Source organism: Actinia tenebrosa, unplaced genomic scaffold (assembly GCF_029948245.1).
Source record: "Actinia tenebrosa isolate PJP-AT-01 unplaced genomic scaffold, QUT_ActTen_1.0 PGA_scaffold15__27_contigs__length_11533743, whole genome shotgun sequence".
NCBI classification, from domain to species: Eukaryota; Metazoa; Cnidaria; class Anthozoa; order Actiniaria; family Actiniidae; genus Actinia; species Actinia tenebrosa.
This window is the reverse complement of record NW_028292575.1, coordinates 8544685-8567489: the sequence shown is the minus strand read 5'-3', so window position 1 is coordinate 8567489 and position 22805 is coordinate 8544685. Positions and strand designations below refer to the sequence as shown.

Genomic DNA, 22805 nt, shown 5'->3' with positions numbered 1-22805 from the left:
CAAAGATCATTGTCATCCTAAAGTCCGCGGTTTTCCTTCACCAATACTTTGTAGTCTTACCCTCCTGAGTTCTACAAACTATTGGCAATGATTAAGAACAATATCGTATTTCTTTAACGAGCACTTAAGAACTTTCTTGTAAATGGTTTTACATACACGTCGTCCAATTACATATAAGAGGATAAGAGTAAATGGGTTCCTTCCTTTGAATGGCGGGGTTTCCTGTTGGTAGGCCTTACGATGGGAATGTTCTATCTCCATGGCAACAGCTGTAAACAGAGCGAGAGGATGAAAACATTTTGATTATCAGTCATTTTAGGGTGATAACATACTATTTTATCCATACTTATTGTTCTATTAAGACATAAATAACACAGCGTGCGGCTCGAGGTTTGAAACGCTAGTAAAGTTAAGCTTCCATTTTTCTGTTAGTTTAACATACGGTAATACCACGAGCAACGAAAGTGGCTAACTTGAAAAACCATGTGGTCTGAAGAAGCAGAAAAAACGCTTGATAGATATTGATTTTTTGGCAGTGCTACTAAAGGGTCTGTTTATAAACTGCTAGGAAAGACATAATTCTGCTGTTAAAGCTGTGTGTGTGAGAGAGAGAGAGAGAGAGAGAGAGAGAGAGAGAGAGAGAGAGAGTACAAATTTCTTTAGTGTTAGATATCTTGAACTTGCAACAAACATCGATGCCAAAAGGGTTCTCGCCATTCTTGCTTCAGCATGAAAAAAAATTTCTTCCTTGCCTCTTTTTGATTTAATAAAAGGTTGATCCTTGAAAAAAACAAATTCATATATCGAATCTGATACCTTATCAGCAGATCAAACACTTGACTCTTTCCTTTAGTATCATTTGTACAACGTCATATATCATATCATTTCTCCCTCCAAATGTCGTCATGGTAACGGTTTGACCAATTGAAATTATTTTTAGGATCCAGATTGAAGGTCCTTGGGATTCGTACTAAACGCAGCAACGAATTTAATTGTAGCGCCAGATTGCAATATGCAACGTGGCTCGCCCTACCCCTCAAATTTTAACTACTACAAATATATACCCAAATGTAATTAATCCCGCGCAGATTAGTTTATTTAAAATGATACCTATCCCTTTTACCGGCGGGCATTGACTTTGTAAACGCTTGTTCAAATTAATTTGGTGTAAGATAGCGATATCGCTACGATATCTATTTACCAAGCTAGTGTTTGCAGCATTAAACATGACATGTTTGGAAGCTCGTCCGCGGATCTGTTAATTGGTAAGTTGGTACTGAATAAACTTCTGTTTGAGCAGCCATCCGTGAGGTCTATTGTGTTGCAAATTCACGTACAAAACATTGATATAAGTACTGTTGTCTATTGATATTAAGCGAACAGTAGTCACCATCTGCTCATTCGTAAAGATACCAAGCTGTCGTACGATCGTTCGATTGATCTCAGTGGATGATCGACATAGAAGGTTTTGCAGTCCATTGCTCTAAATTTGAAGATATAGTTAATTGACGAATTCTTCGTTATCATGAAGAATCGTGGTGGCGTAAGTCTAGCGCTAATCTTGGGGTGTTTCTGCATCGTTGCTACACAAGCACTGAGTAAGTCATTTTCATTTTGGTTGCATTATTTTAGTTAACTTAACCAAGTTATTCGATGTTTTCCATATGCGTTCGTATTGTTATACAATATTAATTCAATGTTGGCTTTCCAATTTTATGAATAAATGATTAGTACAAGCATTAGTCAAATGACTATATCACTATATATCAACGGCTCAGTCAAATGTTTTTGAACCGTTAATTGTCCCGCTCTTTTATGAAATCATTTTCCGTTCAACATGAAAAGCGCTAAATTAAAATGGCGCCAAAATAAAATTCCCGGATGGGATTAGGATGACATTGAACCGTTCATTTTCATGATAATGGCGTAGGGCGTCAACAATCCCGCTCAATCTGGATATTTTGTCCATTCATTAATCATTCCCGCCATTATTTCGTTTAAATCAAATAATTCTGCTGAATTTAATGGGTTTTTTTCAATATATGACATGCAGATAGATGTTTGGTCACACATGGTGATGTCCCGTGTAAAGGTAAGTATAAATACTCCAAACGATAACTGAGGAAGGAAGAAAAAAGAAAAGCAAAATAGACGCCAGACACTTTAAAAAAACATAGGCTAACTGTGACAGCTATGAAAAAAGATTTTGCATGGAGTAAGCTTTTCCCCCAAAAAAGTCTAACCTGCTTCTGAACTAAAACTAGAGAAACTTCAAAGTATTCCTTCATGAATTCACAAAGTTTTCGTATGTGTTTTCTATTGCGCGCATAAGATCTTGTTCGAAATTGCCTCGTTTTTGAATTTGAGCACGCGATACTTTTGACAGCACATCACGGATGTCCATTCACAGTTATCAGTCAGGCGGGATAAATATTTGGTGATGAGTCGGAAAACACGACTGTCCCATAACCTTAATATTTATTATCATGTTCGCAGCATCAGGTCCCTTACCAATCACTCTTGAGTGTCGTTACCCTGGACAATGGTTCGAAGTAAAGAAGACCGAGGTAAAAACGCCAACGGGGCACTGGAATCAAGTATCTATGGAAACTACCGCTGACAAACAATGTAAGCAAACCAAGAAGGCATCAGGCAAGGATTTTGCTTGTGACGTCACACAGTTCTCAGATATGGCCCGTGTGCGTCAAGTAAGGATAACGTACTCTTGCTGGGAATTCGGTAAGTTAGTTGAATAAGGGACCTTTAGATTTTTTTCGAGGAAGAGAGGGTTGTTAGGCAAAAAACCCAAAAAAATTCGAGCACTGCTTTAGAGAGTGCAAAAAAAAAAAAAAAAAAAAAAAAAAAAAGAAGGAAAAAAGAAAAAAATCGTGCATAAGAAAGGTGCCAGAAAAAATCCATGAATTATGTCCAAAAAAATTCCTGGCGGCTGAAAGGTACGAAAAGGATATCGATTAAAGATGCGCAAAAAATAGACAGAAATCATTCTGCCATGCTCCCTTACATTGCCCTGAAGATGGACAATATTTCCGAAAGAGAGACAAAAATAGTAAATATGTTAACCTAGTCAAATTTGCCTTAATTAGTTTTTATCGTTTCCTTCAGATCCCGATTTACTTGGAGGCTTTGGAAGGAAGAGAAGTAAAAAATTCCCTCTGTCAGTCATGCCATAGACCAAGAAGACCACGGAATGTTGCCACAGTAATCATAGTGAGAGATTCCCTGGCCCATTGAAAGCCTCAGCATTTCGCAACATTATAATAATCTATTCTAATCTACGTTATATTAATAATCATAATCTTTATTGAGGAAACTTTTTCATCTTTTGACGATTTTCAAAAAGGACCTCTACATTATGTCTATTATATCTTAAATGAACACATGATTAACCCACGTGATGGAAGAAAATAGAATACATTGTTTTCTTATTTTGGACTTTTGAGTGGGGCCGGTATTGAGAATGTCATCCTTTACCACACATAGGAACCATTGTCACAGACAGGGGTATTCCTATTCTACGTAGCGAGTGAAAAGGACCATACAAAAATTATTTAGGAATTCAAAAGATTCGCTTCAATTTTCTGCTTAATCTTCCCGTTCGCTTATATAAGAGGGCACTATCCTTGCCTCGTAAAATAAAATACATAAAAGAGGCTATTTTTAAAACTTTATTTTCAACTTCCACAAGTATCTAAACTGGGTTTCCTGTGTCAGAGCCAGAATTTTTTACAAAATTATTTTGATTTCTATAAATATAAATCACTATCACAACGATGATTGCGATTCATTTATCAATTTTAGATAGTTGTGACAACTGGCCACAGTTATTTCTGTAAAACAGAAGGCCATTAGGAGTGGGGTTGTAACAATGAATCCAACAATGTACAGAGAATCGTGTCAACAAGCTAGCCTTTACATTCCATTCTATGTGCAATTTTTCAAATTTACGAATTTCATTGTTTTACTTAACCTTCAATCTCTTGAACTATTGAATTTATTTTTTGCGCTCTGATTTTTACTAGTTTATCATCAAATCTGTTATGCATTTGTTATTCATATATTGCAATATTTCTTTGAAATTATCTCTCAAAAATTAAGGAGTCAATTGGCTATAAAATTCAGTTCTCATGGTTGCTAAGGCAATTATACTTGTTGCTAGGCAACACATTGTAACAGCATTAATGCCTACGTTAATCGTATAAACGTACCGTATTTTTCCCTTTTCCTACCATGTGTCCTTGATCATTATTTTTCATTACTAGTATTTATAATATTCATGAGTCACAAAATGACTTATTCTCAAAGGAAAGGATACGTGGTCTGAAATGGGAAAAACATTAGGCACAAGATGGAAAGGATGTGTATTTATTTATGCAGGCATCGGACTTCTTCGTCGTCGTCACTATGGTTACAGGTTGCTAGGTAACCGATGATGTAGTGTTCTATTGAGGTAGCAAAGAACCCCACATGTGGAAGCAAACAGCATTTAGAACACTGTAGATGTGATCTCTGATTGGTTTTTGCAGGTGACGTAACTCATCGTTCTTGTCACTACCGACGTCGCTACGGAAAACTATTTGGATATCCTGGAAAAAAAAGAATAAAACGATGGAAACTTAATTATCCAATCCAAGGTTGAAGAAATAACTGGGTCGAGCTGGCATCGCAGTGACTTATGGGATTGTTTAAGGCGACAAATTTCAAGATGGCGTCTATTTCGTTCCCTAAACAAGCCCCATAATGCACTGCGTGAAACTCTACCCAGTTTTTGGCTAATTTTTCTTGATCGATCCCCATGCATTACAGCTATCGTTCATATTGTGCAATACTAAAAAAAACATCCATCTTGATTGATCTAACCAGAGAAGCTAATGAGGAATAATTTGTTATCGGCAACCAACATGGCGAATATGACGTAACATGTAACCCAAGAATTTGCAAAAGCTGCCATTTAAATAGTTACCTAGTGTCTCTTACTGTCAAACAAAAGTTCAAATCCTATCTGCGACATTTCGTCTTGGCGCGCAGACCCTGAAGCATTGTATTTGAAATACATTTTCCAATTCTTACCGTTTTACTGGTGCTCTCATCGACAAATACGAGTATGAACATGTCAAGGTCGTTTGGATTGAGTAAGACAAGATAGTGAAGACCGTCATCATCAGAGAACAAACGATGAAGATAAGAGAACTTCGCTATCAAAACCCTGGATAAAAATAGGAAATAACATTGTAAGTCATATGCTTTCAAGGAACAACTGAAGGGTTAGATAAGCAAGGCCTAATGTCGACTCTGTGACTTAAGGTGGCTGCCTACTTTTGAACGTTCGATTTGAGCCCACGATGTGCGCGCGCTCAAAAACCGCTGAAAAATCTACAAGATTTTATTGAAGAACCATACGCGTTTTGAGCTTCAACAGGGCAAAACCCTCAAATTTTGCACGGGACTCTATATTTTTTGATAGCTCATTCGAAAAAACTCCTAAAAATCTAGGTTATATCAACATTTTAGGAAAAGTTTAAATCAGGAACACGTGAAAAAATAGATTTTTGTAGGGATTTTTGTTCGACTTTATGAGATTTTTTAAGAGCACCGAAACTACAAAATATGACAAATCAATGTATCTCTCTTTCTTTTTGTCGAAAATTTCCATGTATTATTGTAGAAGGATTGACTAGCCTTCGTTCGTGCAATCATATAGTCTGCAAATAACTATTATCTTATGAATCTTAATTTTTTTCTTATCACTTCCGGTGGCGCAATTTTTACTCCAAAAGCTCGTGCGTAGGCTTCCATTAAATGCTGATTATCTCAAAAACAAGCTCGGGACACCCTATTTTTCTTTCCAGATTTGGAATCAGCATTAAATTTCAATTCGGAAAATCGAAGTTTTAAAAAAAGCTTAAATCAATTTCCAAAAGTAGGCAGTCACCTTAAAATACAGCTATTTCAAAAAAAGGTTTATCAGAGGTTTTGTTGTATGCTGCATACCAACCTTAAAATGTATCATATTCATATGTAAATAACGTCTGCACAGAAGAAATTATGCCAGAAAAACACGCAGATAAAGGTTTGGAAAATTCATTATTGTTGTGACCTTTCACTGGGATTTGATTCCCATTTCCCATAGTGTATTTCAGGCTTGGTATGCAACATGCAACAAAACCTTCACCAACCTTTTTTTGAAATAGGTGTATTTTAAGTGACAGTGAAACATTTTGAGCCAGAATTCCAGCTTGCTTAGCGGCCCTTTGTGTGGGCTGGTCGGGGATCTCTACGCATGCAGGATATCAGAATTTCGTGAAGCTTGAGTTTTGAATAGCTTTAGAGGCACCGACGGAATGAAGGACGGAGTTATTATTGTTATTATAATCTAACGAATGAAAATAAGAATCAAATATAAAACGTAATTTAGCAGTGGAATTTTCCACAGAGTAATTTTTCATCTACTTAAATCCAATTAGAATTTAAAGTTGGGTTTTTGCGGACGGAGGAAAAAACGAAGAACCTAGAGTAAAACCCTTGAAGCACAGGAGAGAACCAACTCTACTCACGTACGACCTTAGTGAGAGGCGAACGCTCTCACCACTACGCCGCCAGTCGCTTCAGTATATATCAATAACAAATATAATATTTAATCTTACCTAAAAAGGTTGAGATACCAGACGACATTCATCGAAAGCAAAGGAACGAGCTCGTAGTCACATTGGTTTAGTGACTTACAAATCACGATAGAAAGTAGATGTTTGAACTCGTCGATAGTCAGACGACGTGATGTTGATCCCTGCATTAAAACAATACGAGTCTAAAAATAATGCAACAACAAGTGTGCGCTTCTCGTAGTATAAACCAGGGTCCAGTTGTACCAAGGGTGGATAGCGCTATCCGACGGATATAACTTTCTCTCACCTCTGTTTGAAACTCCTCAACGTCAACCCTAGAGCTCCACTGCTCCGCCAGGTCAGGTATTGGCTTTCTATGCTCACTCTTCTCTCTGGTCTTCTTCCTTTCTTTATCATCTTCCCCAGTCCCTCCACTTAGCAGCCTGTACCAAAGTAGGTCGCGCTTACAGTGGGTCTGGGCTTGACATACTACATGTAGTAGAAGATCATGCGCTTTTTGTGATGACTCGTTGAGAAGAGCTATTTCCCGAGTTGTTCTTCCATCAAGGCTGCTTATTGCACCAGACGAGTACAAATGAGGTCTGGCAGACAAGCTCTTTTTGGCGATATTTTCCTCTGAGTGAGACTGGAACATGGAAGAATTGGCGATTTCTAGTACCATCTTGTTAAGAGAGTGGGGAGAGGACGCTGACCGGTGGAACGACTGAATCTCAGCTTCTGTTAAAAGTGGTTTGCCTTTACGTTCTGGTGAGCGTTTTACATTCTTGTTTGGTGCAGTTGAGACATTTTGAGCAAATCTTACGCGCGAACCTGCAAATATTGCGGAAAGATGGTGTAATTTTACATAGCAGCTAACATTAATTTTGCGTTCCTGGTTACTGCAATTTTCATAAACATGCAAACTCTGTGTCTCGAGTTGCACGCAGAAATTTGGTTTTTCGCTGCCGCCAGTCAAAAATATGAAAGGTACCGACTGATTAGGTTTGATTGACGGCAGCGAAAAACTAAATTTCAGCACGCAGCTCGCAGACACAGAGTTCGCATGTTTATAAAAATTGCAGTAACTTAACGCAATAAGCTATAAGCTCATTTATAAGTATTCAAAGGGAAACTTGCACGTAAATCTTCCGAACTTTAATCAGGCCGAAACTTCAATGGAGTAATCTTTAAGGGTGTCATAATCACTGGTTAAAGTATTTTCTTTATATCCCAATGGGAAGTATTATATTTTTACGAATTTCTAAAGGTGTCTGTGATGACATACACTCAACACTAAACATCGCTCCATACATTTCTTCGTAAATAATTTCATGTTTTACTCTTTTTCTATTAAGCCCAAAGGTCCGCCGAAGGACTTAACGTACATAACATGTGGTTAGAATCATTTTATGGTATCTTTTCTTCAATACTGAGAATAAAGCTAGCGGATATTTTGATTACGAAATACAAAGAAATGTATGGAGCGATGTTTAGTGTCGAGTGTATGAAGTCACAGCCTCCTATAAAAATACAATACTTCCAATAAGCCTGAAGCGAGATGACGTTTTACCTCCGTCTCTAGACCATAATCCTTTTCACACTGCTTTTGTTCTTTAATTATGACTATTGTTCCTGTATTCTCTAAGGAATCAAAAATTTTAAAATGAAAGAATTTTAAAAACTATTATGGTATAGAGTCGGGGGTAAAACGTCATCTCGCTTCTGGCTTATTGGAATAAAACTGTGAAGTTTGAATGGAATAAGTTTAAAACTTGCGAAAATATGATAATGATAGTACCTTTGTGCTGAAGATTGCCTGTCTCCTCCACCTGTGTAGCAGTTGCCACATGACTGAGTGACAGCTTTGGAAACAGCTCTCTTCGACTGGTCATTAGAATATAGTACTCCATATTAATGACACTGCTTTCGAAGGAGTTCTTGAGAGTGACAGCTAATGTTATATCATATTCTTTATTATCCCGTAGATGGGTATATAGAGTGTTGTCAGCGTGACGGCTTGATGTGAGGATCTGGTCTGATCCTAGAAGAATGGAGCTTACTTCCCCTGGGACCACTGTGTTGATTTTGATCGTGCTGAAGTCGTATTCTGTAGAATGTTTGACGATGTACTTGAAGACGTTGGTTGAAGTGATGATCGGTTCACAGGGCACAGCGATTTCACCTGTGAAAATAGGAAATGTCGATGCTGTTATTCAATACTCCCATTTCGAGTTCGCCTTTGCTCAGTCTTAGCCTCGATTGTGTACAAATGTGTACTTTTCTTTTAATAAGGTCCATTGTATAGTAAGGAATGTACGTACTACGGAACAATACGAGTTGATTAAAATGCCACGGGTTTTGGTTGAATAATATTATAACACACACCCGAGACTAAGGCTAAGCAAAGAGAAATCGAAACTGGAGTATTTATGGCAAAATATTGCAAATAAGCCTGAAGCGAGATGACGTTTTACCCCCGACTCTATACCATAATAGTTTTAAAAATGCTTTCATATTAAAATTTTTGATTCCTTAGAGAATACAGGAACAATAGTCATAATTAAAGAACAAAAGCAGTGTGAAAAGGATTCTGGTCTAGAGACGGGGGGTAAAACGTCATCTCGCTTCAGGCTTATTCCGTGCAACATTCTTCGTTTGCACGTTACGTCATCGCGGCCATGTTAGTACCATTTAACAAAAGATTTCTCATTAGCATCCATTGTTAACGGTACCACAATGGCCACCATGTTTTTGTCTTTTAACTCTCTTGGGAATGCTTGAAACCCATCAATTTGAGGAAGCGTGTATAGGGTCTAAAATGGACCAAATCCCCTCCTGATACCATAATGTTAAACCCTTGAATTGCTTCTGCGCCAGATAAGTAGTTAGTTTTGGATAAAAAGGGAAGGAAATAATAATATTTTCATAATAATATTTTCTTGATTTAAATAAAGGCTCACTTTAGTGCCAAAAATTTAGTGAATGAAAGGGCAGTGTTAGGTAGCAGAGAAATCCTACCTTTGCATATATGGTTTCTTGCAAACCCTGGATAATCAGGGTGTCTTCGGAGAATTTCAGCAAGGAGATCCATGATTCTGTAGCCCTCGTGAAAGATCATCTGCAGTCCACTCAGGTATGACTGGGCTTGACGAAGGTGGAAGTCATAGTTAAACGATAATAAATGGACGTAGTCTTTGTAATGAGAGCAATCCTCATGGAATATACGGATAATCTAAGGCATAAAATAGACTGTTTAGTTAAGGAAACTAGAAAACGAAAGTAGATCAGTTAGTGGAGGGGTCGGTCGATAGTAGAAAGTAGGTTGGTTAATGGGAAGTCGATCGGTATTAAGAGGTTCCAATAAAATAGACTTTTTAGTTGGTTAAGGGACCTAGAAAATTACAAAAGTAGGTCGGATAATGGGGTGTCGATCGGTATTAAGAGGTTTCAATGAAAAAGACTGTTTAGTTAACTAAGGGACCTGGAAAACGAAAGTCGATCGGTATTAAGAGGTTCCAATAAAATAGACTTTTTAGTTAGTTAAGGGACCTGGAAAACGAAAGTAGGTCGCTTAATGGAGTCGTCGGTCGGTAGTAAAAAGTTGTAACTGAGATGACCTTCGTACATTCAATCTCATACATCACCAGATAAGCATAGCTTTCTCACAATATAAGGAAATTAAATGCAAAAAATTTTTTCGTAGGAGCAATTTTCTTTATTTGGTGGGGTTTTTGTTATCGACTCTCTCATACATTTGTGTGTTGAATTGTCCTATTTTATAATGACGTCGCGGTTTGTTTACATCGGCTAACATGATAGAAATGTAGGCTAAATTTAAGCTTAATTCTCTTCTTTCGAGATATTTAGCGTAATATTTAGCTGTTCTTCCCTTCACCAGCTCATAAACCAAATTTCATTGTGATTTAGATGTGTTGTTGTCATTCCATCCCCCTCAAGCGACCATGATCCCTACCGTTAGAACAATAGTTTGTGACGTCATTATGAAATAGGACAATTTTCTATCAAGACTTACGTGAGGACCGACGTTCTTTCCTGATGGGATGCGAGAACAGTCGATGGAATACAGACGAACATAGAAGTACAAGCCCTGGAAATAATAAATAAAATCACGGGGGGAAAAGTAGATAATGAACTAATGGATAGATAATTAAAACAGGGGAATAAATAACTAGATGAAAGGGAGGTAGGGATGGATGGATGGATGGATGGATGGAAGGATGGATGGAAGAATGGATGGCTGGATGGCTGGATGGCTGGATGGCTGGATGGATGGCAGGGATAGATGGATAGATAAACACAGGTCTCATCTCGTTTTTACCTGAAAGAGCAGTTCCATCAGCATAATTCCACCAAACGAAGTTTTCTGTAGGAATTGATGAAAAACACGATGGTTGTCGGAGCTGGTGCGAGACAGGGGCTGAGAAGCAAATGATATATAAATAAAAGTTATTCTTCAAAAGCAGCATGCAATTATACCATATATCAAGTACATATCGCATACTCCAGTTGCTCTACGATATTACTCGTTTATTTCATTTCCTTTCTACGTTTTTCCTTTCCTTTCCTTTCGTTTTCCCTTTCCTTAACTTTCTTTTCTTTTCGTTCTCTTTCCTTCACTTTCCTTTTCTCCACTTTCCTTTCCTTTCTTTCTCTCTCTTTTTCTTCCTTTCTACATAACATACATAACAAATAACATAAACTTCATTCCTCCCCCCCCCCCCCCCCCCAATTAATATTTATTATACCTGCTTCTTGTAATCAGCTGGTGCGTTGTTCTTGGTTTTAGAATGACCAGCACGACGAGAAAGCTTCTTGGAACTAAAACCACCAATAAGAAAAACATTTCGCATCAACCTAACATTTTGTAAAGTGACTGTCCCAGAATATGGCAAATTGTCGAATAACGAATCTGGCTCACAGTAATTAGGCCTGATGCGTCCATAGCAAAGGAATCGTAGTTCTAGAATTTTAATGGGAAAAAACATCGCTATTTATCGCATGACAATATACAATAATTGGATGAGGTAGAACATGATCTCGTTAATTATCACGACCATGGCTGTGTTATCTGCCTAAGCCGTAGGCTGTGTAATAATAAATCTATTATCTGTAAATTTGTTTGCGGATAATAGATTTATCCTGTGAATTTCGCGAGATATCAGGGATTAGCTGTAGTCTCTCGACCAATGAGAAGCGAGGTAAAATGTATAATAAAGATTAATACTAGTTCCATCCAATCTGCTGCCTTACCCTTTGGCAGGTTTAGGTGACTGAGGCCTAGTCTGCACCACAACGAACTGCAAGGACTGCATAAACTGGATATACTGTTGCATAAACGCAGAGCGAAGATCTTTGTGCCAGCTTTCTTCGGGTTCGTCTGTTATAGAATCCTGCTCTGCTTCTAGACTTGGTTCTTCAGTCGATTCTTGGTTCGATTTGTTCTGTAATTTTTTCCTCCAATCAGGATGGAATAGCAACGGGCATGCGCAGTAGTGAATCAATCGAGAGGAACGTTTGAGGATTTTAAGTTTATCATCCTATTAAATAAATCAATAAAATTATAATTATTATAAATCATTTATAAGCAGCAGTAAGGGGGACTCGCGATTGATGCCGTATATTTGCGGGTTTTACCCGGGAAATTACGAACGCGGGTACAGCAGATTTACGGGATTTCCCGCGAAAAGTCCCTTACTGCTGCTGTGTTGGGTACTGCAAACGAAGTATAAGGTATTCTGTTGGATATACGATGCATGAATGTAAAGAGTTCGTAAACAACTTCTGCATAGTTTGCTTAGCACCTAAAATTAACATACCCAAGCCCAAGGGTTTCTGGTGTTGTGGTAAGAAAATGCAAATAGAAGACGACACGTCAGCACAATGTTACGAGTGTGGTAAGAATATTCGTAATGCCGTACCAAATGCCACCAGAGAGCAATATTATGCTAATGGAGGTCGTAAGAAGACTCCATACAAAAGAATAAAATACTTCAGAGACTGGATGAGTCACATTCAAGGTCATCAGCCAGTATATTTAGACAACGAAGTAATGGAAAGAATTATAGGCCACTTAGAAGAGCCAACGCCACAAAGCCTGCGGAAAACGCTAGAAAAATTAAAGCTAGGGAAGTATTACAAAGCTATTCCCTATCTTTTGTCTGAAATTACCGGTAAGTCTATTCCTGAGGTTTCTGATATGAGCAGAGCCGAGTGGATGTTTTGTCAGCTGAATAAGGATATTCCTTATTACCCTGATGTAATCTATGAAATATTTTACAAAATTGACCCCAACCACCCCCTGTTAGAATGGATTCCAAGGCGATGATGTAATTAAGTCAATTTGCATATGACAGCCGGCGTTCAATATGCAAATAGAATCCTGTCACGCTCTTTTCAAAGCAAATCTTTACTGAGCGAGTTTTCTTTGAAGCTCTTCTTTTGCTTCTTGGTAGATCTTTTTGCGAGATTCCTCGGAAAGATCTCTTACAATTGTTTTTTTATTTCTTACATCCGACTTTAATTTCTCATACTTTTCCTCTTCAGCTAGAATAAGCGAGAATTCTACATCATCTATCTTTCTGTCACACAAAGCCTTTGAGACAAGGTCAGTGATAGTATTTACTTTAGCCTTTGACAGAGCTATTGTCGTGTCATGCTTGGATATTTTGCTTGACAACTGTTTCATAATGCCTGTTGTAACAGCGGAAACGATGCCGCAGGCGGCGCCGACGCTAGCTAAAGGAACTCCAACAATTACCCCAGGTCCAGTAAGCGAAGTAGCAACGCCAGTGCCTGTTAACGCCACGGACATGGAGCCGGAAGTTATCGCGATTTTATGTAAAATGCTTCGGGCTCTGACGTACTTTTTTTGGACTTTTTCATAGTGTTTAGTTTGCCCTTCCAAGTAAGCCAGGATTAGATTTACCTTATTCAAACGAAAGTTCTCGGCATTCAATTCATTAGGTAAATCAGGATAGAGAGGAGGTGCTGATGCTATAACATCCATTATATATAATGTACGACGCTTTTGGGAATGATATACACGACAACCAAAATTACTGGAATTGGAGAGAATTTAGGAAAAGGTTTCCACATGCGGGTGCTAGTAAGTTCGAAAGAAGACCCGATGGTATTTACTATAACGGTGAAAGAATGTACAGCAATGAGGATTTAAAACCTACGCTGGTCGATCAGGTGAAGCATTTACCGGTTGTACAGCCTAATTTTCCAAGGGATTTATTAATGAACAAGGAAGATTACCCATTTTACGATGCTGAAGGTGGTGTAAACGACTTTGAAACGATGGTAACGTTCCTGAAGATTTCAGTGGGTAAGCAATCATTTGACGTAGTAGTAAGGAATATCTATGGGGATACGATGTTAAAGCATACGTCAGGTAAAGAGGCCAGGGAATGGTTAGCAGGACCTAATATGCGATATTGGCCACAGCAGTTAAACTTTGCTGTCTGGGCCGCCACTAAAGGTTGTGGTGTTGCCGCGGACATGTTCCACATTTCATTTATGCGGTTTCACGTTGCCTTTACGGTTAGGAGGCTGTTGAAGGAGCTTAATGTACCTTTACCGGGAGATAAGGCATTTAATCCAATGAATAATCGATATGACGCCGCAGCCCTGGAAAGGTTAATTAATGAATTCAAACCACAGCAAAAAGATTTTCGTTATAAGGAGGGTAAGACGCATGGGCTGGGTATAGTTTACGTTTGGGGTGCCAATGGTGAGAAGCCGGCTGACTACGGACATCAGGAATACCCAAGTAATGAGTTAGAGTTTGGTGATATGGGTGGCGATAAGAGTAATAATTCATTAATTACCAGAATTCAATCGAACTACCTCGGCACTTGGGATCCATTCGTGTTGATGAAAGGAAAAGGTCTAAGGAACCTAGCCAGGATTAACCGCAGCATTGAAGCATTCGTGTACTGTATCTTAGGAGCGCAGGTAAATACCCGCAGCCCCATCGTTGGATCCCAAGGTGCTTCGCGGGAAACGCAAGAAGAATTCCTAACTTTATTTGAGTCAGCAATAATAGAGAACGACATATCCAAGTCGGTGCAGAGATATCAATTAGCGGTGCAGCAGTCTAAAGTACGACTGGATTATGCTTTGTCACCTGGTTGTTGGTTAATGCCAAGTAATTTGGTTATTAACACCAATTCCGTTGTGGGTTATAACAATAAGCTGCAGCGAGCTACCAAGGATATGAAGTTTGGGATGAATGACGTGAACTCTGACATGACCAAGAGCATTCCTCACTTCGTAGAGAAACCAAAAAAAGAGGTAGAAAAACCATTAAAAAAGGTGCTGCCAAAGAAACCAGTAAAGAAGGTTATGCCTGAGGAATATGACCATAACTTACTAAAAGCCGGCTTAACAGTTGCAAGTATTGGTCTGAGCTATTATATATGGCGATGAACAACCCCTACATGGCTGGAGTAGATTGTGTTTATACGACTTACAAAGGTGAGAAAAGATACACCCAGGCATCTTGGGTTGATGTTACGGGTATGTCAGTGAATTTGAACTACTCAGGAAAGAAGTTAATCCTTTGTAGTATTTGCATTGGCGCAAGTAGTCATGCCAACGTAGGATTTCGCTTCTGCGACGACAATGGAGTATTACAGCCTATGCGCGTAAAAGATGATAACAGGGAGCCTACGCATTTCTCCGTAGAGCCCAACCCCAGCAGCCTTGAAAATCTATCGGTTTGGACTTTTCATATGGTCGCCGATTGTCATGGGAAGGTAAAGCTGCAGATAAGAGTAGACGATACGGGGAGGGTTACGATAAATAGCATAGATGATAAAAGAGATTACGTTTATAATCACAAAACTATTAGCGCCCTTACGGTAGTTAGCCTTTAAATATATGAATAACCCACATGTAAAGGAAGATTCGTTTTTTCATTATTTAGAGGAGGAGGAGTACTCTGACGATAGCTGGCATGATACCAACCTGCAGGTGAAGGTTGGAGGTCTTGGTATTATCATATGCACTATTAACATTAGTGCGTGGAATGATTGCAATGTTGGGTTTAGAATCCTTGATGAGAATGACCACCCACTACTACCCTACAGGAAAAAAAAAAATAAGAGGCATTTAACCCACTTCACTTTTGAGCCCACGACCACGAGCTTGGAGAACCTAACACCGGTGACTTTTCACATAATAGCTAATTGTCAACATGCGAGGCTTCAAATTCGTCCAAGCGACACAAGGAGAACCCATTCGGGTATCGTTGGGATAAATACCACCTATCCGGCAGCTGGCTCCCCGGTGGATGCTACCTGGAGTCATAAGACCATTAGTACTATGACTTTCATACCTTTAGTTTCGCATTATCAAGGCGGCGCGAATACTATCTTTACTTATCCCCAGTCGAGGACACCTCGGATTCCCGACGACGATAAGCCACCAGTAACGTACCCAGATAAGATCAAACCTTCATCTTTTTCAAGAGTACCACCCCAATAGCTACTACTAATATCCAAATGTTATTCCCCACGAACTTCAACAGTTCTCCGCCAGCCCTAAGTGCCAAGGAAACAACTGAACCCAGCAGCCCAGGAAGGCCGGCTGCCATCTTTTTTCCTAAGGCCGTTAGTCCATTACCTAATTTTTTTACGCCCGCGCCTGTAGCCTTAAGCGCGGATAGGATAACTCCTACTACGCTCGAAATAGCGACCGCGAATGCCAGTGGAATACCATACTTCAAAAGGGCTCTTTTTACCTTTTCCTTGGTGGTAAGCCCCAATTCTCTTTCCAGGTTTTCCTTTTGCGTATGTAATTCTGCAAGGCGCTCCTGAAGGGTTTCTACTTCCTTTTGAGCAGCTTCCCTTTCCTCTTCGGGACGATTTTGGTCCGCAACTACTTCCTGCTGCCGCTCTATTTGCCCCTCCAGGTCTTCGACGGCCTGTTGAAGTTGTCGTATTCGTTCCTCCGCCACTGCCTTGTCCGCCATTACTTGCCTTTCTCTGTCAACAGACTCCATCAATTCTTTTCCCAGACGCTGTAGTTCTGCGTCTTTTCCCGCCGATTCATTCAAAGCAGCCCTTAGCTGATTTCTTGCGGTGCTTTTTTCTTCCAACAGCTTAGAAAGCCTAGCTCTAAAGTCTGCAATTTCGGCGACATGGCTTGCAGTTGTTAACCTACTTTGTTTCATGAATTCGTCTTCTAATTCTTCTATACGCCCCTGCAATGCTTGGTTTTCCTCCTGGACGGCATTAAAGTGACTATCGACATTACCCCCTTTCTTGGTTGCTTCGTCGAGTTGTCGCCTAAGGTCGTTGATGGTTACCTTATTTTCCTGCATTTCCTTTTGAAGTGCTTCCTTTTCAGCTTTTACCTTTTGCAAGAAGCTCACCAAGCCTCCAGTCGCGTCGCTATCTTTTGGAAGTTCTTCAAGTTGTTTGCTTTTTTCCTCTTTGACGGTCTCTAATTGGTTGAGTTTTTCCTGGCGCTCCTCTTGCAGTCTGATTGCGGATCTGAGGGCATCTTTGTAGCCAGGCTTCGAAATACCTCTAATAAAGGTCCTTTGAGCAACTTTTGTTTCCTCTTGAGTCAAAGTGCTTAGCATCGTCAAGTTGGGCGTTCCAAGCGCATTTGTGACTCCTTTTGGAAGCTGGTTGTTAAGCAGGCTGGTATTTCTCCTTTGATACAGGTTGTGCCATTTTTCCCTACCCGATTCTCTAACTTGAACCTGCCCTTTGTCTCCTATTTGGAAGTCCAAAGTAGCCAGGTTTATGTTTGGGTATCGCTCTCTTAGGTCATTGAGGAGGTCCGCTGTTAAGTCCGACCGCACGCCAAGGGATTCCATTTGTAAGTATTCTGGAATAGGCGTGTGGGGGTTCTTAGACCTAAATTTATCTCTCAAGGAACGCATAGCATCGCGGGCCCTGACGCCATACTTGCTCAGCAATTTATCAAAAAGGCCTCGGGGGTCTACATTGTCATCAGGAAGCAGGGTTTCATATTCTTCGTCGTTAATATCGACTTGACCTTCTTCAGTGGTGGGATCAAAATCTGTTCCTTCTACTTCCATTATATATGATAAGCTCAAAGTTAAACCCCAATATATTACCTAAGCAGGTTGGCGGACTGAAAGCAGAACGCACCTTTCACCGAGTCACCTTTACCCCCAGCAGCGCTAGACCTGGAGAAACGCTGTACGTAGGTGTGCCTCGACTAACAGATAACCTAGTGTTAGTTCCTGGCACCTTGGCGTTAAGGTTTGATTTGACGGTGCAACCTACCGTCGCAGATGAAAGGATTATCGTTAACAACCTTGGTCGCAACATCGTCTCAAAGATGCGAGTAAAGTTTGCCGGGGAATCCCTCTTAGACTTAAACAACTATGACCTTTACACCACCTACAAAGATCTGTGGTTGACTGCATTCGAAAGGGCACAAAAGATAGAGCAGGGTATTGGTAGCACAATCTTACGTAAGGTTAGGACTCCCACAAAGACACAACCTACCGATTCTGGCGATGCAACTGACGTGGCAGATGCAAAGGCCATTAAAACAGCCTATGGTACTAAATACGTAATACCATTGGACTTTGAGGCTATTACCAGCCACGGAGTTTATTATCCTAGACAGTTGAGTGAGTTGCAGTTTGAAGTGACCTTAGCCAACATAACTAACATCATTGGTGGGTTAAGCACTGCGTTGTCGGGAAGTATTCCTCCATATGCCATTACCAACCTGGAATTGCAGTATGAAACCATACATTCCGAAGATTTAGCACGCAGCGCTGGCATGGAATACAGCTCCGGAAAGGCTTTCTTGTACGACCACGCGGTAATGTACAAAACCTTTAGTTTCCTGGATAAGACAGACGCGGTAATTACTCAGAGCATTAATTTACCACGTCGTAGTCTTACAGGGCTGATGTTGGTATTTATTAAACCTTATGAAGCTGGTAAGCGCGACTCTGAAGCCTTTCATAACCCCAACATCACCAACGTCGGGATTAGCATCAATGGAGTTCCAAATAAGGTGTATTCGCAGGGAATGAAGCCCTCAGACATCTACAGGGAAATAAAAAGAAAGTTTGGGGATCAAGTTGCACCCGGCGAGTTCTTTACCGATAAGTATGCATTGTGGATTGACATGCGAACCACCAACGACGAGGATTTACATGGGCAGGGATTGCGTCTGGTAAATACCCAGGACGGCATTACCCTGGAAATCAAGCGTGACCCAAACACTAGCGCAAGTGACTCAGACAAGATCAACGCATACGTCTTCGTTGTCTCTGACGCGCAACTGACTGTAGAAATGAATCAGCTAAAGAGTGTTGCATATTGATTCGTTCCCTTAGCCAATAAAAAATATCTCTTACGTATATAATGCTTCGCGTATTCGAAAACAACAACACCAAACTGCAATGCATAGTGCAAGGCGATAAACTTTATTTCAAAGCGAAGGAGGTGGCTTTGGCGTTGGGTTACGTTAACTCTAGGGACGCAGCTAGAGCACACGTCTCAGAGGAAAACAAGGTAACTTTAGGGTCTATAAAGGGTGTCAATCTGACTGACACCCTTAATGCGCAACCACATACCGTTTACATCACTGAAATGGGTCTTTATGAGTTAATATTCGGATCTGAAAAGTCCGTAGCTAAGGAGTTCAGAAAATGGGTGTTAGGCGATGTTCTCCCTACCCTCAGGAAAACAGGTAAGTATGAAATAGAGCGGCGCTTTGACAGTCCTAATAAGTTAATATTCAAAATAGAAAATGAATTTGACCTGCATAAGAAGGTCGTAAACTACATACGTCGATTCCACCCTATCCTACTGCTGGCACCAGGTCTTGGAGAACTACAGGACTCAGCTAGCAAAAGAATAGTATGTTGGCAGAAAGGTTACCAGGCAGGTCAGCCTGACATCTTAGTTCTCAATGCACATAAAAAATATAATGGGTTATGCTTGGAGTTGAAGACACCTAAGGGTAACGGCGTATTATCCTCAAAACAAGAGGCATTACTCGCACAATACGAAGCAAATGGTTATCTAACTATGGTGTGCAATGATTACGACCTTATATGTAGGGAGATCGACCATTACGCGGAAGGCATTCGCGTACCTTGTCCTTGGTGCATTAAGGCTTTTAAGACGCAGGATGCGTTAAGGACTCACCAAAGAATATTTCATAGATATAATGATAGTTGAACAGACACACTGGCGTGAATTAGTCCAAGGCATTTCATACAGAATAAAAAATTATGTTGTGTTCGAAGACATTAGCCGTTTAAGGTTGGTCTTGGAACACGACGGTAAAGAGTGCACACTGTGGGCACCGGACTGCGTGCGGTATGTCCTTCAAGGTGAGGAATTCACACACATACGCAGCTATGGTAAGGTCAGCGGTCGATGGAAGTTCGACGTTGAAAGGAAGGTAGATGCTAATCCTCTGTGCGATTAGAAGTCATCCTCATGGGCGGTTAAGTATTGGTCTGCTACGGCGGACCTCATTTTTTCTGTTATCTGGTAAGCGGATACGGTAATTAAGACGCCTCCTACGAATGCTGCGATTTGAGGAATCATATATCTTTCTCATTTTTCCAAGCCTTTCGTACCGCCAGGTAATGGTCTAAAGGACGTGGTCCGTCGTATAGACAGCACCAAATATGTTGTCCGCTCCGTTGACAGCCACAGCGATCGCAAATAGCCTCCCAGTGTTCCCTGTCCTCCCATTTAACGCCCTCAACGTCGTCAAAGCCTACAAAGGTTTGGTCAATTTCCTTCTTACGTTTTGTCAGCGCCCGGGAGGTTTCAAGGGGGCAACAGCGTTCGGCTATGTCACCGTGGGTTTCACAGGCAATACCTTCTAGGTGGTAACGGCGGCAGCGGTACTTATGCCAGTTCTCTTCAAAGAAGGGCTCATCACAGCGGCGGCAGTAGTTCTTTAGACAGACTTTGTTGTCGCGGTGATATTGTAAGGCTTGGAGGGTGGACAGCTTTTGACCGCAGTTACCGCAAAGGGTGCTTATGGTCTTTTGACGGTATCGCATGCACTCCATATACATACCTTACAGATCCTCTTTGTAAACTAAAGTTCTTTGTGTTTTAGGATCTGTGGGACACCAATGCCCAACAAAGGATCCTTCGGGGAATACCTTATTACAATGAGGACAGGTGTATTTTTTCTCCTCACGAATTATGCAGTCGGCAGGTAGTTCACATGTAATGCAGTCCATATATTGAAAGGGTAACTAGAATTCCTCCCAGGCTCCTGCGCCTTAACTTTGATGTAGTATATCGGTGATGTAAGGAGATCTTAATAATATCTTATTATTCTTTCTTAGGATACGTTACGTAAAGACTTATTTTAGGGTCCTTCATATTATCCTCTTTTTATTTATTATATTAAGTAATGTTAATGAGATATCATTAAAGAATAATAAGGTATCATTAAAACTAAAGGCCCTAAGAATATGAGCCTAATAACATTCAAAACATTAAGAAATAATACCCTATCATTAAAACTAAAGGCCTTAAGAATATAAGCCTAATAACATTCAAAACATTAAGAAATAATACCCTATCATTAAAACTAAAGGCCTTAAGAGACCCTACCCTATCAGCAACAACGAAGTAGGATCATTAATAAGGCATAAAGAACACCCTACTATAATGACATGCAACGATTGCAACAAACGATTCAGTTCCTTACAGCGACTTAACTATCACACCGAAAACAAGGTCTGCTTCAAGCAACGCGCAGCAACGACATGCGAACATTGCAATAAGACCTTTGCTACCGCGCAAGCTCGTTCCTACCACGTCAAAAACAAGGTCTGCTTTAAGCAACGCGCGACAGAAACGACATGCGAACATTGCAATAAGACCTTTGCTACCGCGCAAGCTTGTTCCTACCACGTCAAAAACAAAGTCTGTCGCCGAAACAACGCACACAACCTTACTTGCGAAGAATGCTACAAGGTACTAAGCTCTCCTCAAGCACTAGCATACCACATGGAACACAGAGTCTGCCTCAAATCTCTTTGCAAAAGCTGCAACGCATCCTTTGAAGATGCCTGGCACAAATACAGATGTAAACGATACGACCTTTCAGAAGTCGTCTGCGAAGAGCATGGCGACGTAGCAGAACGTTGTTGTCCAGTCGACACGGTAAGGCAATTAAACAACCAGAAAAAAGAAATAGACAACCTCTTTGTGAACTTCGACGTCACATTTGAAAAGGTCGCCTGGGAGAACGTAAACTACTGGAACGACACTTGCGATAAGTGTGGCTGCGTCAGGAAGGAACAACACTTGTGGCAGTGCTTATACGATCCATCGCAAGCACGTACTTTCAGTCGCTACGCCGAAATGCGTATGAAAGATGCGCTGCTACAGAAGGCGGAAATGCTACGCCAGCAACGACGATGAAGTCGCCTAAGGATGCCATTGCGCGATGGACCTAATTCATTTCGAGGTTCCTTATCGTTAACATTCTATAGAGGATATTGAATGAAGTCCTTAACGGACTCCGTAGCCCAACCCACTATTGTCAAAAGCGCACCAAACCGTTCTGCACGCTTCAGACTACACATTTCATCATACAATTCCTGCACACGCTCTTTTAACCGATCTATTTCTTCCCTTTGTATTTCTATGGTGTTTTTTTTATCCTTTGCGTCGGCGGTCATTCTTCTTACTGCTTCCACTGGTTCCATCTATATATGAATCCAGATCACATGCCTTGTAATGCTCTGATAGTAGGACCCACCGGCTGCGGAAAGACCCAGTTCATCGTGGAGCAGCTATTAGGACCCTTTAGATACCGTTTCGACTACATCGTGCTATTATGCCCCACCTACGTGAATAACCGCACCTGGGAAGGCATAGGAGTGAAAGATGACGACTTCTTTGTGGACATATTGGACCCTAATGAGTTATCCAACCATTTGAAGTTCTGGCACAAACAATTCCCTAAAGATACACAGACTTTACTCATACTGGATGACATTGCCTGTGGGGACGACGTAAAAAAGCGCACCTCCGAATTAGTGAAGCTCGCTTTCAGCGGCAGACATGACAATATTAGTGTTTGGTTGCTCTCGCAGCAGCTTACCAGTGTCTCTAAACCCTTCAGGGAAAACATAGGCTCCCTGGTCGTATTTTATACACCCAGTAA

The 22805-nt window shown here is 40.5% G+C and overlaps 4 protein-coding genes across 9 annotated transcripts in view; 2 read left to right on the top strand and 2 right to left on the bottom strand.

The window, feature by feature from the left end:
* The first annotated feature begins 1363 nt into the window (after window positions 1-1363).
* On the top strand, window positions 1364-3446 carry LOC116289711 (uncharacterized). Its single transcript, XM_031696655.2, has 4 exons — window positions 1364-1598; window positions 2054-2092; window positions 2497-2739; window positions 3124-3446. The coding sequence occupies exons 1-4, from the start codon at window positions 1526-1528 to the stop codon at window positions 3189-3191; spliced, it is 423 nt and encodes a 140-aa protein (XP_031552515.1). The 5' UTR covers window positions 1364-1525; the 3' UTR covers window positions 3192-3446.
* A 227-nt stretch (window positions 3447-3673) lies between these two features.
* Window positions 3674-22805, bottom strand: part of LOC116306931 (KICSTOR complex protein SZT2) — a 66246-nt gene continuing 47114 nt past the window's right edge. For 2 of the 3 annotated variants that reach the window (XM_089030564.1, XM_089030565.1), the window contains exons 53-62: window positions 11894-12178; window positions 11387-11467; window positions 10960-11058; window positions 10654-10728; window positions 9639-9852; window positions 8419-8802; window positions 6928-7451; window positions 6663-6802; window positions 5089-5224; window positions 3674-4604 (exon numbers count right to left, since the gene is read on the bottom strand). In XM_089030564.1, coding sequence (XP_088886690.1) covers window positions 4461-4604; window positions 5089-5224; window positions 6663-6802; window positions 6928-7451; window positions 8419-8802; window positions 9639-9852; window positions 10654-10728; window positions 10960-11058; window positions 11387-11467; window positions 11894-12178 — 2082 coding nt within the window. In that variant the 3' untranslated portion in view covers window positions 3674-4460. Of the gene's footprint in view, window positions 4605-5088; window positions 5225-6662; window positions 6803-6927; window positions 7452-8418; window positions 8803-9638; window positions 9853-10653; window positions 10729-10959; window positions 11059-11386; window positions 11468-11891; window positions 12179-22805 lie in introns of all 3 variants that reach the window. The other variant, XM_089030566.1, reaches the window with a different exon arrangement.
* LOC148911015 (uncharacterized) lies at window positions 12672-21002 on the top strand. Of its 4 annotated transcripts, none has more exons than XM_089030568.1 (4): window positions 12672-12811; window positions 13185-13245; window positions 13605-13971; window positions 20736-21002. In XM_089030568.1, the coding sequence occupies exons 3-4, from the start codon at window positions 13656-13658 to the stop codon at window positions 20792-20794; spliced, it is 375 nt and encodes a 124-aa protein (XP_088886694.1). In that variant the 5' UTR covers window positions 12672-12811; window positions 13185-13245; window positions 13605-13655; the 3' UTR covers window positions 20795-21002. The 4 variants fall into 3 exon arrangements, 3 of the variants coding, with proteins under 3 accessions (XP_088886694.1, XP_088886695.1, XP_088886693.1); XM_089030569.1 differs by lacking the exon at window positions 13605-13971; XM_089030567.1 differs by lacking the exon at window positions 12672-12811 and having other exon boundaries at window positions 13024-13245.
* Window positions 15984-17541, bottom strand: LOC148911016 (uncharacterized). Its single transcript, XM_089030585.1, has one exon. The coding sequence runs from the start codon at window positions 17539-17541 to the stop codon at window positions 16096-16098; it is 1446 nt and encodes a 481-aa protein (XP_088886711.1). The 3' UTR covers window positions 15984-16095.

Bases quoted from the DNA above. Each gene is read 5' to 3' on its own strand.
- LOC148911015 (XM_089030568.1), top strand. From the start codon at position 13,656: ATGTACGACGCTTTTGGGAATGATATACACGACAACCAAAATTACTGG. The intron at 13,972-20,735 runs GTAAGCAATCAT...TTTGTGTTTTAG, and splicing joins GTTCCTGAAGATTTCAGTGG to GATCTGTGGGACACCAATGC.
- LOC116289711 (XM_031696655.2), top strand. From the start codon at position 1,526: ATGAAGAATCGTGGTGGCGTAAGTCTAGCGCTAATCTTGGGGTGTTTC. The intron at 1,599-2,053 runs GTAAGTCATTTT...TATGACATGCAG, and splicing joins CGTTGCTACACAAGCACTGA to ATAGATGTTTGGTCACACAT. The intron at 2,740-3,123 runs GTAAGTTAGTTG...CGTTTCCTTCAG, and splicing joins GTACTCTTGCTGGGAATTCG to ATCCCGATTTACTTGGAGGC.
- LOC148911016 (XM_089030585.1), bottom strand. From the start codon at position 17,541: ATGCGTTCCTTGAGAGATAAATTTAGGTCTAAGAACCCCCACACGCCT.